Source organism: Hibiscus syriacus, unplaced genomic scaffold, assembly GCF_006381635.1.
Source record: "Hibiscus syriacus cultivar Baekdansim isolate YM2019G1 unplaced genomic scaffold, ASM638163v2 tig00002684_pilon, whole genome shotgun sequence".
Lineage (NCBI taxonomy): Eukaryota > Viridiplantae > Streptophyta > Magnoliopsida > Malvales > Malvaceae > Hibiscus > Hibiscus syriacus.
In genome coordinates this window covers 204,724-219,678 of record NW_024061939.1, presented here as the reverse complement: position 1 = coordinate 219,678, position 14,955 = coordinate 204,724, and the positions used below count along the sequence as shown (strand labels likewise).

Here is a 14,955-nt window from a genome sequence, read left to right as displayed (position 1 = left end):
ACTTCTAGAGAAGGCAGGAATGAAGGGAGCTGCTGGTTGTGGCACGCCGATGATCTTGGCTTCGAAGTTGTCAGCAAACGAGGGAGAGTTATTGACGGATGCTACAGAGTATCGCAGTATAGTAGGCTCGTTGTTGTATGCATGCCATACACGACCTGACCTAGCTTACAGTGTTGGAAAAGTAGCTCAATACATGCAGGCGCCACGTGAAGCGCACATGATTGCAATCAAACGAATATTGAGATACTTGGTTGGTACTATTAACTATGGGTTGTTGTTTCGACCAGTGGATGACTCCTTGATGATTGCCGCATTTGCTGACGCAGATTGGGGCGCGAATGTTGATGATCGAAGGTCCATATCTGGTTTTGGAGTGTTTGCAGGCAAATGTCTGGTTACCTGGTGTTCTAAAAAGCAAAAAACTGTGTCAAGATCAACCATGGAGGCTGAGTACAAATGCATAGCAGACACTGCAGCAGAAGTGACTTGGATAAATGCTCTACTTGTTGAACTTGGTCTTCCACAGCGACAAGAACCAGTAATATGGTGTGATAACACAGGGGCAGTAGCAATGAGTGCAAACCCTGTTTATCACGCTCAGTCCAAACACATCGACATGGATGTCCATTTCGTTCGGGAAAAAGTTGCTGCTGGCCTGCTGAAAGTAAACTACGTTCCAGCCGCACATCAGGTTGCAGACGGGTTCACCAAAGCTTTGTCTAAGACTGCCTTCGAAGAATTTCGCAAAAACGTGTGTGTGGTGTCTTTAGTCTAGTTGCAGAAAGAGAAGGAAACAGTAGGGGGAATGTTAGACTGTTGATATGCGTATGGTTCTGGTCTATGCATGTGCTGTGCATTCACGTGTATGTGCTTTAAACAGGTGGTTAGTTTGTTAAAAGTTAGCTAAGACTGTTAAGCAGTTAGAGAGAGTTTGTTGAGCCGTTATTGAGCCATTGTACACTTATAAATTGCTGCTCATTTGATAATAAGAGATATGCTTTTCCTGTGTAATCACCTATTCTCTCTACTACTCATTACTCTATATCTACTATAGAGATTATAAAAGCTAACCCTTTCAAATTTGGTGGCTTTGCAAATGTCCCTCTTGATAGAAGAACTGTGTCCTATCACTATATTCAATAGGAAGAAGCAAACTCTGTAATATATCAAACTTGAGTCTGCTCCTGTTAAAATCTTCCTAATCTACAAGCAGTACGCAGTAAATAGGAAGAAGCAAACTCTTTGTAATATATCCCAAAATATAAGATGTTAAGATAGAAAAGAAGAAAAAAACAAGAAAGTAGGATATTCGGCCTCAAGCCCATATTAAGCCTAATAAACCCCATTATTCAAATGGTAAGACGAAAATTCCCATCATTTTTTTCTTATTTCATGGAGGTGTAAGCATCTCCAATCTCTCACTTGGCACTGGCAAGCTGCTGGCGAAGCAGCTTGGCCGCAGTAACCATGTTGTTGAGGGCCGGTTTCACCTCAGCATACTTGCGAGTCTTGAGGCCGCAGTCAGGGTTAACCCACAAGATGTTGCTCTCGAGCACAGCAAGCATCTTGTTGATCCTGTCTGCAATCTCTTCGGTTGATGGTATTCTCGGGGAGTGGATATCGTAGACACCAGGGCCGATTCCAGCACCGTACTTGACTCCTTCACGGAAGACCGAAAGGAGCTTCTCATCGGAACGGGAGTTCTCGATGGTGATCACATCAGCATCCATGTCAATAATTGAGTGGATGATATCATTGAAGTTGGAATAGCACATGTGGGTGTGGATCTGTCGCAACATTTTTAAATGCAATACCAATAAGAATTATGGTGATCTGAGAGAGTTCATTTACAAGAAAGTTTTGAGAGGTAAAAAGAAAGAATGAAGCAAGAAAAAACCTGGGTGGTATCCTTGACGCCGACGTTAGTGATCCTAAAGGAGTGGACAGCCCATTTGAGGTAGAAGGCGTGCTCGGATTTCCTAAGGGGCAGTCCCTCTCGCAATGCAGCCTCGTCAATTTGAATTACATTGATACCGGCCTTCTCAAGATCCTCGACTTCGTCCTTGATAGCCAAGGCAATTTGGTAGCAAGTTTCAAATCTGGAAAATTTGGCAATTGGTGAATGTCAAAATATATTTGTGTTGCAAAGCAAAATCCGCAGGTAGAAGAGCTTTCTTGTTCATACCTGGGCTGATCATTTCGGACAAATGACCAGTTGAGGATGGTAACAGGGCCAGTAAGCATTCCCTTCATTGGGCGTTTAGTCATGCCTTGGGCAGCTGATGACCAGAAAACAGTGATCGGTTTGGGGCGGCTAACGTCACCGTAGATGATTGGTGGCTTGACACAACGTGATCCATACGATTGCACCCACCCATTAACAGTGAAAGCAAAACCAGACAATTGTTCACCAAAGTACTCAACCATATCGTTTCTCTGCACCATTTAATGCAACATTAGGGCGCTTGAAGGGTATTATCCAAAGATGTATCTCCCATTTACTGGAAATGGCCAAAGCAAAGCAGAATACTCACCTCAGGCTCTCCATGAACAAGGACATCGATGTCAAGTTCTTCCTGAAGTTCAACAACCTTATTAATTTCCTCCTTGATGGCTTTAACATAATCGTCCTCAGAGATCCTAAAGGGAATGAGAGATCAATCATTAAAAGAATAGCAACACCGACATATAAGAAATATAAGGAAAAAATTCAGTAGGATCAACTCACTTGTTAGCCTTGAATTCACGACGTACTCTCCTGAGTTCCAAGGTTTGAGGGAAGGACCCAATGGTCGTGGTGGGGAGGATCGGCAGATTAAGCTTTTTCTGCTGAGCATCCAGTCTATCACTTACGTTTGTGGCACGGCGGTGGTCAGAACCCTTCAAAGCAGCAGTCTGAGAATGCAAGAACCGTAAAATATGGTAAGCAAACAAAGATTTCAATGATGAAAAAGAATACTGCAGAACAGCCACCCGTAAGAAGAGAAAAAGAATTTTAATTTATTGAAACACTTACAGCCTTTTGAACAGCCTCATTGGTCACTCTTGGGGAGGACTTCCTTGAAGCTTGAGCAGCAGCATTGGAAGCGAAAAAGGCCTAAAAATAGATGAATAACGAGTAAGTTACATGGTGTTGTCTGTATCTTAAGAAAGGAGGAAAAATTATGATAAATACCTCATCCTTCTGACCACCCAATGCCTTGGCAAGGGCATTGACCTCGACAACTTTCTGGGCAGCGAAGGCAAGCCAGGATTTGATTTCATCATCGAGCTTAGTCTCATTTACTAGATCGACAGCGGTGTGGAGAAGTGAGCAGGAGGTGGATACCACAAGGTTTTCTGTACATCACAAACGAGTCAGAGAGATCAGTCTACAGCAAATAAAAAAATTGTAATATTTTCCGGTCTCCATATGATTACACTTTTACAACCACTATAAAATGCAAATTTGATATAGAATACCTTTGCCAACGACAGCCTCAAGCGCCTGCAAGGTGCTAAGAGAAAAAGCAAGATCATTGGCCCAAATGTTCCTTCCATCAACAACTCCAGCAAAGAGGAACTTGCCCTTGGGGAAATTACTCTTGATCAAGTCAATGGTTTTGGTCCCGCGCACCAAATCCAAACCGTAAGCAGTGACACCCTTCAACTCGATGAGGGTCTTGTATGCATCAGAACTAAGATCCGCAAAGTAGGTCTCGATCAGAACATTCAAACCAGAGAGAGTAGATTCCAAATCAGAATAAGCAGCACTGAATGCTTGCAATTGATGAGATTCAAGGTCCAAGACAAGGGTGGGTTCATCAAACTGAATCCAGGAAGCACCAGCAGCCTTAAGCTCAGATACCACTTCCCTGCAGAGAGATTTCACGTTACAATGGCAAATTGAAGCAGCTATTTGTTTGTGTGTGAATCGATTAAAAAGAAAACCAATTCTTACTTGTAGATAGGGAGGATTTTGGGGAGGAGAGAGAGAAGAGAAAAGGTCTTCTCAACACCCTTTGCAGGTTTAGACAGCAACAAGTATGAGACAGGGCCAATAAGGACTGGCACGGTGTTGACTCCAAGCTGCATATTCGGGACAGTGAATCAGCATTCATGTTTCAGAATACGACTAAGAACAACAAATAAGAAGAGTAAATAAAATAGGATTAAAAAGTGGAGCACTGTAATTAAGTGGGACTAATTAGTACTCAACCAGTCTCACTCGGGATTCTTGACAGAATGGGTTGTATAAAAATACAATTATTAGAGATATAAACTATTGTTCATATAAAACTATAGTCATAATACTGCTAAAACACGAAACCATACTAATGCATGCATCTCATTTCCCAAATTTCAGGCAACTTCTATACTTGCAGGATCTTAACATGTGATACCTTACCTCTAATTCCTAACTGAGCTGCTAGTATTATGTGCTAGTAACAGAAAACAATCGATATTGTGATGTCATAGAGAAAAATTAGACCCAAAGAACATACCGCCTTAGCTTCCTTATACTCATCCAGTGCCTTGTGAGATGCATAAGAGAATTTAACATCAGGTCCCAACTCAGGAACAATGAAGTGGCTGAAACGACACATTGCACAGAATAAAAATGTTAGTTTCAGAAAACTCAGAATGCACGACAAAACTAATAAAGCATGACCAAGAATGGCAACTTACTAGTTGGTGTCAAACCACTTGGTCATTTCCATGGCAGGCACGGAGGCATTTCCTCTGGCCATGGAGAAGTAAGTGTCGAATCCGATCTCGCCACCGTTCCAGCCATATCTAGGAGGTACAGCACCGAGCATTGCTGTGGCATCGAGCACTTGGTCATAGTAAGAGAAAGTGTTGCTAGGAATGTACTTGATCCCGGCATCAGACATCTGTTTCCAGATGGACAACCTGAGACCGGCTGCAACCTTTTGCAAATCCTCAGCACTGCTCTTCTGATCCCAGAAAGATTCCAGAGCAAACTTAAGCTCTCTTTTGGGTCCCATGCGGGGATATCCAATAATGTGTGAGGCCATTTTCTGAAATAGCAGATAAATCTAGCTTGATTATATACGATCAAATACAACATACAACAACTTTACATATCCCATATTCCTAAACTGAAAATCATCAGAATCAAAGCTAAGATCAATGGTGCATCTGTAACTCATATGGACTCAAAAGCTTATCCGAATTCATGTTTTTAGAAGTTATTACCTAAAAGATAAACCATATACTTGCCTAGCTTAAGATTATTTAACCAACACGTGTGCATATGACAAAAATCTTTGCTTCAAAATTAATTTAGAAAAAACCACATTGCTTGAAGTTTGGCAACTCACTAGAAATGGATCTTATGGTATTTAGTGAAACAAAGAAGTACTTCAACTCAAGATCTGAATTGGCAGACATTAATCTAGGAATCCTCGAGAATCAGAGATAAAAACACCCATATATAAATAAAAAATAAATATCTAAAAACACAGATCTAAAAGTTTTTAAGACAAATTAACACTATCTTACTTAACTTTAGGCCAACAGCTAGAAACCAATGATTGGATTTATATCTTACTTAAATATGTAAAAGTAAGATACAGAGGTCATTTTTATCTTTGTATCCAAATCCGAACATGTCAAACAGATTTAACTTATTTAACACCCAAGATATATAACTTTTAAAACATCAACAGATTGTATTTAATAAATTGCTAGTTACCATAAACAGACTAAAAATATAAGCCAAAAGAAATCAATCAAATGCCAACTCTAACAGGCAGATCTCACTAGAATAACATAGAACCATATTATTCAAAACCAAGAACCCGAGTTAACTATCAAACAGTAACAAAATAGTAAGGGGGGAAACAATTGGAATTGTTGGGATATATATAAAAAGAAAGGCTGACCAATGCTTAAACTTTCTTGCAGATATTACCAATAGAGAGGAAAAAACAACAGAAATGACTTTTCTTTTCAGAAACTCAAGTCGAAAATAGAATCGTTTCAAATCATAACAATGAAAACCTAGAACATCAACAGGTATAGTCGAAATGGTGAAACTAGCAAGTAAATCTGAAACCAAGTTAAAAATGAAAAGTTCAAATCATATTAATGAAAATCCACAAAGAAAACCAATAGGAAAAGCGGGAATTTTGACACCAAACAGTAGATCTAGTTGAAAGAAAAGGAAAATCAAAACTATAGAGAGGTTGAAGTTAGATCATTTACAAGAAGACCCAGAAAGGAAAATAAATACGGTAGTTGAAAAGGAATAAAAGAAGTTAAATTAATGGATGATAAAGGAAGAAAGAAGGGGGAAATGAAAAAGAGACGAGAGGTTTGAGTGAAGAAGAGTAACGAGAGGACGAACCGAACATTACCGTAGAGAACGGAGGTGAAAGAGGAGACAGGAATTAGAGAGAAAGATACTTGCAGAGGAAGAAGAGGCACGGCTTGTGGCAATGGTCTTGCCCATTTATAACCAAAATGGTGGCTACTGGCTACCTTGCCAATCAACCAGATCGCTATTTTTCTTGAGTAAATTATATGTTTAGTCATACACCTATTACATAAATTTTGTTTTGGTCACTCAACATTTTTTAAATGGCATAATGACAAAATTGTCTTCTAACATTTGTCCAAACGATCATTGTAGCCCCTGTTTTTCTTTTTATTATTTAGCCCAAATTTTTCAATTTTTGATTAAAATACCCCTGTGGAAGGAAATCATTTGTTAATTAACGATTAATACATGTTGATGCATCATTTTTCACATGTGTTTAATTATTGACGTGGCAAATATCATGTTATCACTATAAATGATGTGGGGCATGCCATGTCATTACTTTGGGTGATGTTATGCATGTCACATCATCATTATGGGTGGTGTGATGATGTTGAGTTAGTAATTAAGCACATATAAAAGACATATCGGAACATGTGGTGATTATTAATTAACTAACTATTTCCTTTTAACATAGTACTTTGACCAAAAATTAAAATGTTCAGAGCTAAAATATTCCAAAAAAAAGAATATGGGTCAAAATGAATTTTATGCAAACGTTAGAATTAATTTTATCATTATGACTTTTTATTTAAATTATATCTAACATTATATTTTGGCTTTATTTTGGACACTCACCGATAAAAAAATAACAGTGATACTAATGTAACATTTTTTTATTATTTGTCAGTGCTGACATTACATTGTGTTACAGAGATACATCATCATCATCGTTATTTTTTATTGTAGGTGACCAAAATAGAACTAAAATGTAATGTTAGACATGATTTTGAAAATATCAATAGTTAGCTTACCAAAACATAAACTAAGTGAGAGATGAGTTGTCAAATAGGTATTTTACCCGTTTTTCCTTTTATGTTGTGAATTTAGGTGGACTTCACCCTAATATGATGTTAGATTTTTATGAAGTTTGAAATAATAGTTTAATTAAAAAAATTAAATTCACCGAAAATATTATAAAGATTTAGGGAATTTGAGTATAATTTATCCTTACTTGATTATTAATAATTTAAGATGGTTCTAGAGAATAGAAAATTGATTTTTCTCTGACTGATAAATATTAATTTAATCAAAATAAAGGAAGGATACAAATTATGAGATATTTTAAAGAAAAGTTGGGTTTTAAAATGGATAATGAGGATAATGGAAATCAAGCTCAAACCGATACTTTCTATGGTTGAAGGCTAGTTGCCATTTCTTGAAAAATCTAACATGTTTCTAAGCAGATAGTCGACATGTGAGTCCATGAGATCCAACCAATAATTTCACTTGTTATGTACAAAAAGAAAGGGTTTCGTTCCAGCATTCTATAAATAATCTAGTTTCATCCGTTTAACTCTCTATCCACCACCATTTGGGTTTGACAAAGCATCTTATCTAAGGTTCTCCACTTCCATTAAAGCTTCAATCCTTGGTAGTTTCATACCAAGTTTCCATTAAAATGGAGATGCTATTACTACTAGCAGAGTCTACCTTTTTGACAAATTATAAAAGAGATTCAATTTCAATGTGGGTTCCATGACTAAATTTGTTTGTATTGTCAAGTCAGGGTTTTGACAAACAAACGTGGCCAAACTCGACCTTCTTTCTTCTTTGTCACCCTTTTTCTTTCATTTTCCAGAATCTTGTATCTTTGTAAATCACGAGACTTTCTTTGATTTTAAGAATAGTTAATTCGTGCTGGAAGAAATCATGAAGATTTCTTGAGTGCCCAGTTGAAACATCGGCAATTCCTGGCCAAGAGGCGATGCGTTTTCCCTCTATTCATCGCCGGCCTCATCGCCGGAGCTATACTAACCTCGAGTTTCATAAAAGCCGCCGACTACCCGCTGTTATGCTCCGTCTCCAACACCAGATCATCAGAAGCCGTTACTGATGTCTCCGTCGCCAACACCGGATCACCTTCTCGAGCCGTAGCTCAAACCTCTGTCAAGCCGATTCAAATCCAAGCCATCATCCACTGCCACCTCACGCATCGTACCGCAACAAAGGTTCAAGGAGATATCCGTTACATTTGGCGTCCTCAAGAAACGTTCGCCTTGTAATTTCCTCGTCTTCGGACTCGGCTACGATTCCTTGATGTGGACTTCACTCAATCCGAACGGGCACACTATATTTCTCGAAGAGGATCCGAAATGGGTCGTCCAGACGGTGCTCAAAGATGCGCCCAGCCCCCACGCGCACCCCGTTAAGTATCTTACGCAACTCAAGGAAGTACATGAGCAAAGAGGAATTCGTGAATTCTCTTCGTCGACAAAGCAATGGATTCTCGAGGGGGAGCTCCAAGTACAGAGGGGTAACTTTTCATAAATGTGGTCGAATGGGATAATTCCTAGGAAAGAAGACATTATTTTGATCTTCATGGAGGTCTCTTCCAAAACTACTCAGAATGTTGAGGAGGCATTTATAAAATTGCTGCAACCATATACGCAAAGATTCAGGATGGAGTTTTTGATGTGTTCAATGAGTCGTACGGCATAAAAGCTGGATACGGTGGAATTCCAGGGCCATATGGAGGTCGAGATGGTTCTTCTTCGCAAGGTGGCAGCTGCTGCAATTGAAATTCTTAGTTCTCATTCTCGAAAATGGAATACAACTTCACAACTACAATTTGAAGATGTGGAATGTTTATGAAATGTTAAAGAAATGAGATTGAAATGTTTGGAAAATGAGATTCTAACAGGAAAATCACGTGGGTGGAGACTTAAAAAAATATAAAGTGAAATCGCATCATGATTCCTCAAGGATTGGTAAGAACATGGCCTTGTCTCATAGTTTCCTTTAGTTTTAGTTTATAGCTCAATAGTTCAAATTAATTCGTTTCAGTCCTAATTTTAGTGATTAATTATTAAAGTAGCCCCACAAGTATTCTTTTATACTAATTATGTTTCCAAATTATTATTTCAATTCTAATAAGCTATCTTTATGGCGAAGGAAATTATTTAGATACAAATTAGTAATTTTGATGGCCTGGATTGTGAGGAAAATATTGGAAGCTTGAACTCAAAGTTGTTCCTCTCGACCCACTCGTCTACGAGAGACCGTGAATACTCGTTCCCGTTCAGTCGAAGAACCTAGTGAAGCTGGTACTCGATAGATCTTCCGGACTGACCCTATTATCGAGGTGTGTTCCTTATGTGCAGTATAAATGTTTTAAATATCTGTATGAAATATATACATGATTGTTTTCTCTGATTTGAACTATAATGTTTGATCTGATTTGACTACTTAATGATTTACTTGATTACGTATTTACTGAAATGTAAAGTATGATTGTGCAACTTATTATTTCTGGTTACTGGTTTACTGAACTGATGACTGTTTGAACTCTGAATTACTGTTACTACTGGTTACAGTTTGAAAAATGTTTTTTACGGGGTACTCTGGGTTCTGGTATGAAGACTCTGGCAGGTTCATTCGCTGTTGGTAATTCCTCTGGTAGGTTCAGCACCGATTGGTAATTCCTTATGGACCTAAGTTGAGCATTGGGTTGGCTCTGTGGCCCTGAGAATTTTCTTGGGTAAGCCTTAGTGGCCCCATGAATTATCTTGGGTAGGCTCGCAGGCCCCAAGGTACTCCCTTAGGTTGTGCAGTTCTGGGGAACTGTGCATGACTTCGGTTGGAGGAAGATTCAGAGTTTTTAAATTAAAAACTCCTATGATGTTTTAATGACTATGATCTGTATTGGTTTTAAAAATCATAACTGTATGTTTTTAATTTTATATTGTTGGGACACACTAATCCTCTAGCTCACATTTCAAACTGTTTTACCCTTTCAGATACTCTCGGTTAGACGCTCTGTATCAGACACTTGGACGATTGGTACATTTAGTTCAGATCATTTTGTTGTAATATTCTGTCTTTCGAACTACTTTTAATTAAGGTGACATGTACCTTATTTTGGAGTATTTATGTTTTATGATACTGCTTTTACTACTGATATTTGATTTTCGATGCTCCGGATTTATTTCATATTTTATTTTACCTGGTCTCTTTCACGTTTTATATTTACGAAATGAGTTTTTATCGTTAATTATATACTTTTATAAAGATCATTTGTAATATGATTTTAAATTATCGAATAATGTTTTAGAAAAATACCTTTGAGAAACTTTAATGTAATATGCTAGACTTAGCCGAAATATGCCGAGTCTAGGAGTTACAAAACTATTAGAGGCGCGTGGACTATAATTTTGCGTGCCAAATCTTTGATTAAACCAAGGATTATTATAATAAAGGATTATTATAATATTTAGGCTTAATCGTAAAAACAACTCTTCCTACCAAACTTATTTGACTTTCACATGAAATTTTAATCAATTTAATTATTCCAAAATTTTAATCAGGATTATTATAATGTTGAATCTCAGAGTTAGAATTCAAGAATGTGAGTTTATAAGGTTAAGTACAAATTGTACCACCGTTATTCTTAGTAGTCAATTTAATAAATTGAATCTTAGATGTGTCCTAGATTGAAGAAGTCACCCTAATCTAAACTTTATTATAGCAAAAAAACATAATCTTTTATAATAATGACATCGGTAATCAACACAGAGGAGTTTAATTAATTATCTAATGTTATATGGAGTTTAAATAATAAACATACTTTATATATTTTAGAAACATAAAAAAATATTATGAAATTCTAAAAAAATTAATACATATTATACAAAATTTAAAAATTGGGTAAAATATATTTTTTTGACAACTTTTTCGTTGGTGTATTAATCTTTTGTATATCAAATTTGAGGATTCTCGTCGGGCAATTCTCAAAAAGTAAATTGGTATCACTTTCATCTTCAGTAAATTGAGTTTTGTTACTTTAATGAAAGTTTCTTTAATGTTGATCTTTGTGGTTCAAAAATAATGTTAATTTAAGTTACATTAAATTTGGGTCAAACTCTAACATTCTTCAACTTCATAAAAATTCTAAAAGTTCAACGAGTTCAAGACAAAATCTTAAATTCAATGAAAAACTTAAACTCAAAAAAAAATCAACTTTTCATCTTGACAAACAATTCTTCAACTTGAGAACATATTTTCATCTTTCACGTTTATACGAGTATTCTTTAACAATGAACATTGACTAAGTCCAATAGGGAGTGATTTAGTCATCCTACGTGTATGATTATTATAAATGTTAATTTTGCTGACAATAATATCATGTACAAAATGATACTGAATAATAATATGTTTCATTATCTCATTAAATATTTTATACTTTGTAAGAAAATGATATTCTGACATTCACAAAATATTGTATTGGTCTGAATGTTTTAAACGAGTTCACTAAAGAATCCTTTTCGACTAATAGTGCAACCCCCAACAGTAAAGACGTATGAGTGACCTTCTTTTGTTAAGGTTTTCCTACTAAACTAGTATCAACGTACCCAATAACTTTATTCATAGTCCTTTTAAACTGTAAGCAAGAATCAATAGTACATAAAAATTCACTAAACTGTTTTATAGTGTTTTGACCCAGGGTTCACTATGTATCTATTAATAATATTAATCGCATATGATAAGTTTAGATTTCGATGCAATCAAGCCATAGTATACATGAAGACTTCAAAACAAAAACTAAACGTGAAGTACGAAAAAATAGGGCACCACGAAGTTTTGGCTTGAAACTCAAATATTGGGGAGCTGCAAACTTGATTTGAATGTCTATTCTCAGATTTCAAATGTTCGGATCTCTTGTTCTGTGTTGTTATATGTTGTCGCCTTTTGGCCGGTTTCTTTTGTTTGTCTTTAGGGTGTTGGGGTTGGTTTGTGGTGTCTTTATACTTGTAGCTTAGAGGTGATCTTCAGTAAAATTTAGGGTAAATTATATATTTAGTACCTGAACTATCAGTAAGCTTTTCAAAATCATATCTAATGTTTAGTTTTTGTTTCAGTTTAGTACCCGTCATTAAAAACTTAGCGTGTTTAGTACCTAAACTATCAGTTTTGGTCCATTTTAGTACCTAAACTTTCAACTTTTTTAAAATCATGCCTAACGTTTAATTTTTATTTCATTTTAGTACTCCGCCATTAAAAACTTAACGCGTTTAGTACCTAAACTATCAATTTTGGTCCGTTTTAGTATATAAACTTTCAATTTTTGAAAATTTAACTTTAATTTTGAATAGGGAAGTAAATGAAATAAAAACTAAACTTTATGTACGATTTTTGAAAAAATTAAAAGTTTAGGTACTAAAACGGATCAAAACTGATAGTTTAAGTGCTAAATGCATAATTTACCCTAAAATTTAATTGCCGCTATGCTAAAAGAGGATAATTTTGCCATAATAGGGAGTTTATGATAAAGCCGATAACCCAAATGCATTCATTTTTGGTAATTCCTTTGAACAAAACATTTTCTGCCAAATACACCAGAAATTATAACGACTAAAGAAAAGTGTCAGTTCAACTGAAACACAAAGCAGACAATATTGCCAGAACTCGATTAGCAAGATTAAAGAATCATCCGTACAGTTATTTATATATATATGCAAAACCTCAACAACTTCTCTGCTTTTCCACTCTTTCGCCCTCTATCCAACGAAACAGAACCTCTTGAAGAATGAACAATGGATGAAATGACCATTATCCATAATCTAAATGTGCTTGTAATAGCAGTTGTTTACATAGAGAAGAATTTTGTAGCATTCCACAAACTTGCCCACTTTCACAGCTTATTCACAATCTACCTCACCATTGCCAAGGTGTGCTTATATGTTTTCTTCTTCTTTCTTTAAAAGAATAATCTGACGGCCAAAGGTTGAATATGTATTCTCAGGGCCAGCTGTGAAACAACTGCTATTGCCAGCTCATTTAGATTTTTGGTTTACCAATGGCTCCAACTTGTTTAGTCTGAATTCTTTAGAGCACGTGACTTTTTTCTTTCTGGTGGCATCGAATAAAGAATGTAATGTGTTGTGTTTCTTCTTGTACAGATCTTTAGTGAAATATGTTTTTTTTTCTGTGCATTGTACAATTTACAATTTTATTTTACATTTATGAAAGAACTTGCATTCAACATTTTGCTGTATCATAAGAATTTGAATTGCAGAATTTTCATCATTTTTTTTGTCCAATTTAAAGGCCTTGGAAAGAACATCTGTGTTAACGGATGGGTTTGATCCAAATCATAGTATTAAATTGCAACCAACACAGTGTAACGGCTGTATCGTAACGTGTTTTCAAAGTCATCGCGACACCACAAACTACATCCGCAACATAAAATATAATTATTTTTAGGGGGAAAAACACATCGTAATGTCAACAACACCCGCAACTGCAACGTGACATTCACAACTACAATTTAGTACTATGATCCAAACACTGCATTTTCCCACATTCACCTCCTTGAGTTACGTACAGTGATGGTTTGTGAAGGCGACATGTTCAAGTCTATTATGCAGTCAGTAGCAGCAATTTGATCAACTTGTAGAAGTTCGTGTTTTCCTTCCGGATAATCACCTCTTGCCTTCAAGAAAAATATATGGACCCTCTAGTGTGATCTCTATCCACAAAGATGTTTTTCTCAATTTATAAAAAGTATGGCCGATATTTGAAATAAAACATGGTTTCTGATATTGGATATATCTGGCTCCTGATTATGATATTTATGTTTATTGGTTAACCTGGTTTATATTGGGGGTTGTTGAGTTAATCGATCGACGGAATTAGCCAAGAGGGGGGTGAATTGGCAATTAAAAATTCGGTGGAAGCTTTTGCAGAAAATTGAAAAGATTTGCACAGCGATTTAGAGTGGTTCGACTTTCTCAATCAAAGTCTACGTCCACTACCTTAGCTATCCACACTAAGGATTTTCCAACAAATTCACTAATTTGTTCTTTCTTTTGAGGCCAAAGAGATAACCTTACAATACCCTCAAGAATATACCCCAATTCTTGAGAACACTCTTTTCCCAAAGAGAAGATTACAAATTTGCAAACTTACAAGGAAAACCTCACAAGGTAAGATGTTTGCACAATTCTAGAACAAGAAAAGAACACTCAAAGATAATTACAAATGAGCACAAATGGTGTTCTTGAAAGCAAAATGAATATTGAAAGGAAAATTGGCTTGATTTGCACAAACTTGGTGTTTGATGCTTTCTCTCTTGTTTCTCTATAATTTCTTGTTGATCAAGGGCTTCAGAACTTGTTTAAATACACCTTGAATCACTTCTGAACGTTGGGGATGATTAGTGAAGATCATATAGCCGTTTAAGTGTGAAAGCAATTAATTTTTCTAGGTGGAGCGTCTCATGCATCGATGCATGATCAAGGATGCATCGGTGCATCAGTGTAAAATTCAAATATTTTGACCGTTGGGACACTTAGTGCATCGGTGCACTAAGGATGCATCGATGCATAAAATGCATTCGATGTTTGAAAAATAGCCTGGTGCATCGATGCATTGCTTGTGCATCAATGCATCGATGCATTGCTTGTGCATCA

The 14,955-nt window shown here is 36.4% G+C and overlaps 1 protein-coding gene and 1 pseudogene across 1 annotated transcript; one reads left to right on the top strand and one right to left on the bottom strand.

Moving 5' to 3' along the window:
- Positions 1–1,224: 1,224 nt before the first annotated feature.
- LOC120148695 (5-methyltetrahydropteroyltriglutamate--homocysteine methyltransferase-like) lies at positions 1,225–6,485 on the bottom strand. The gene is made up of 12 exons (XM_039161740.1): positions 6,363–6,485; positions 4,669–5,021; positions 4,485–4,572; positions 3,941–4,068; positions 3,463–3,854; positions 3,176–3,339; positions 3,017–3,097; positions 2,729–2,895; positions 2,535–2,640; positions 2,186–2,436; positions 1,898–2,099; positions 1,225–1,787 (listed from the first exon to the last, which is right to left on the bottom strand). Exons 2-12 carry the CDS (start codon positions 5,016–5,018, stop codon positions 1,419–1,421), a joined length of 2,298 nt encoding a protein of 765 aa, XP_039017671.1. The 5' UTR covers positions 5,019–5,021; positions 6,363–6,485; the 3' UTR covers positions 1,225–1,418.
- On the top strand, positions 6,272–9,090 carry LOC120148522 (annotated as a pseudogene).
- Positions 9,091–14,955: the final 5,865 nt, after the last annotated feature.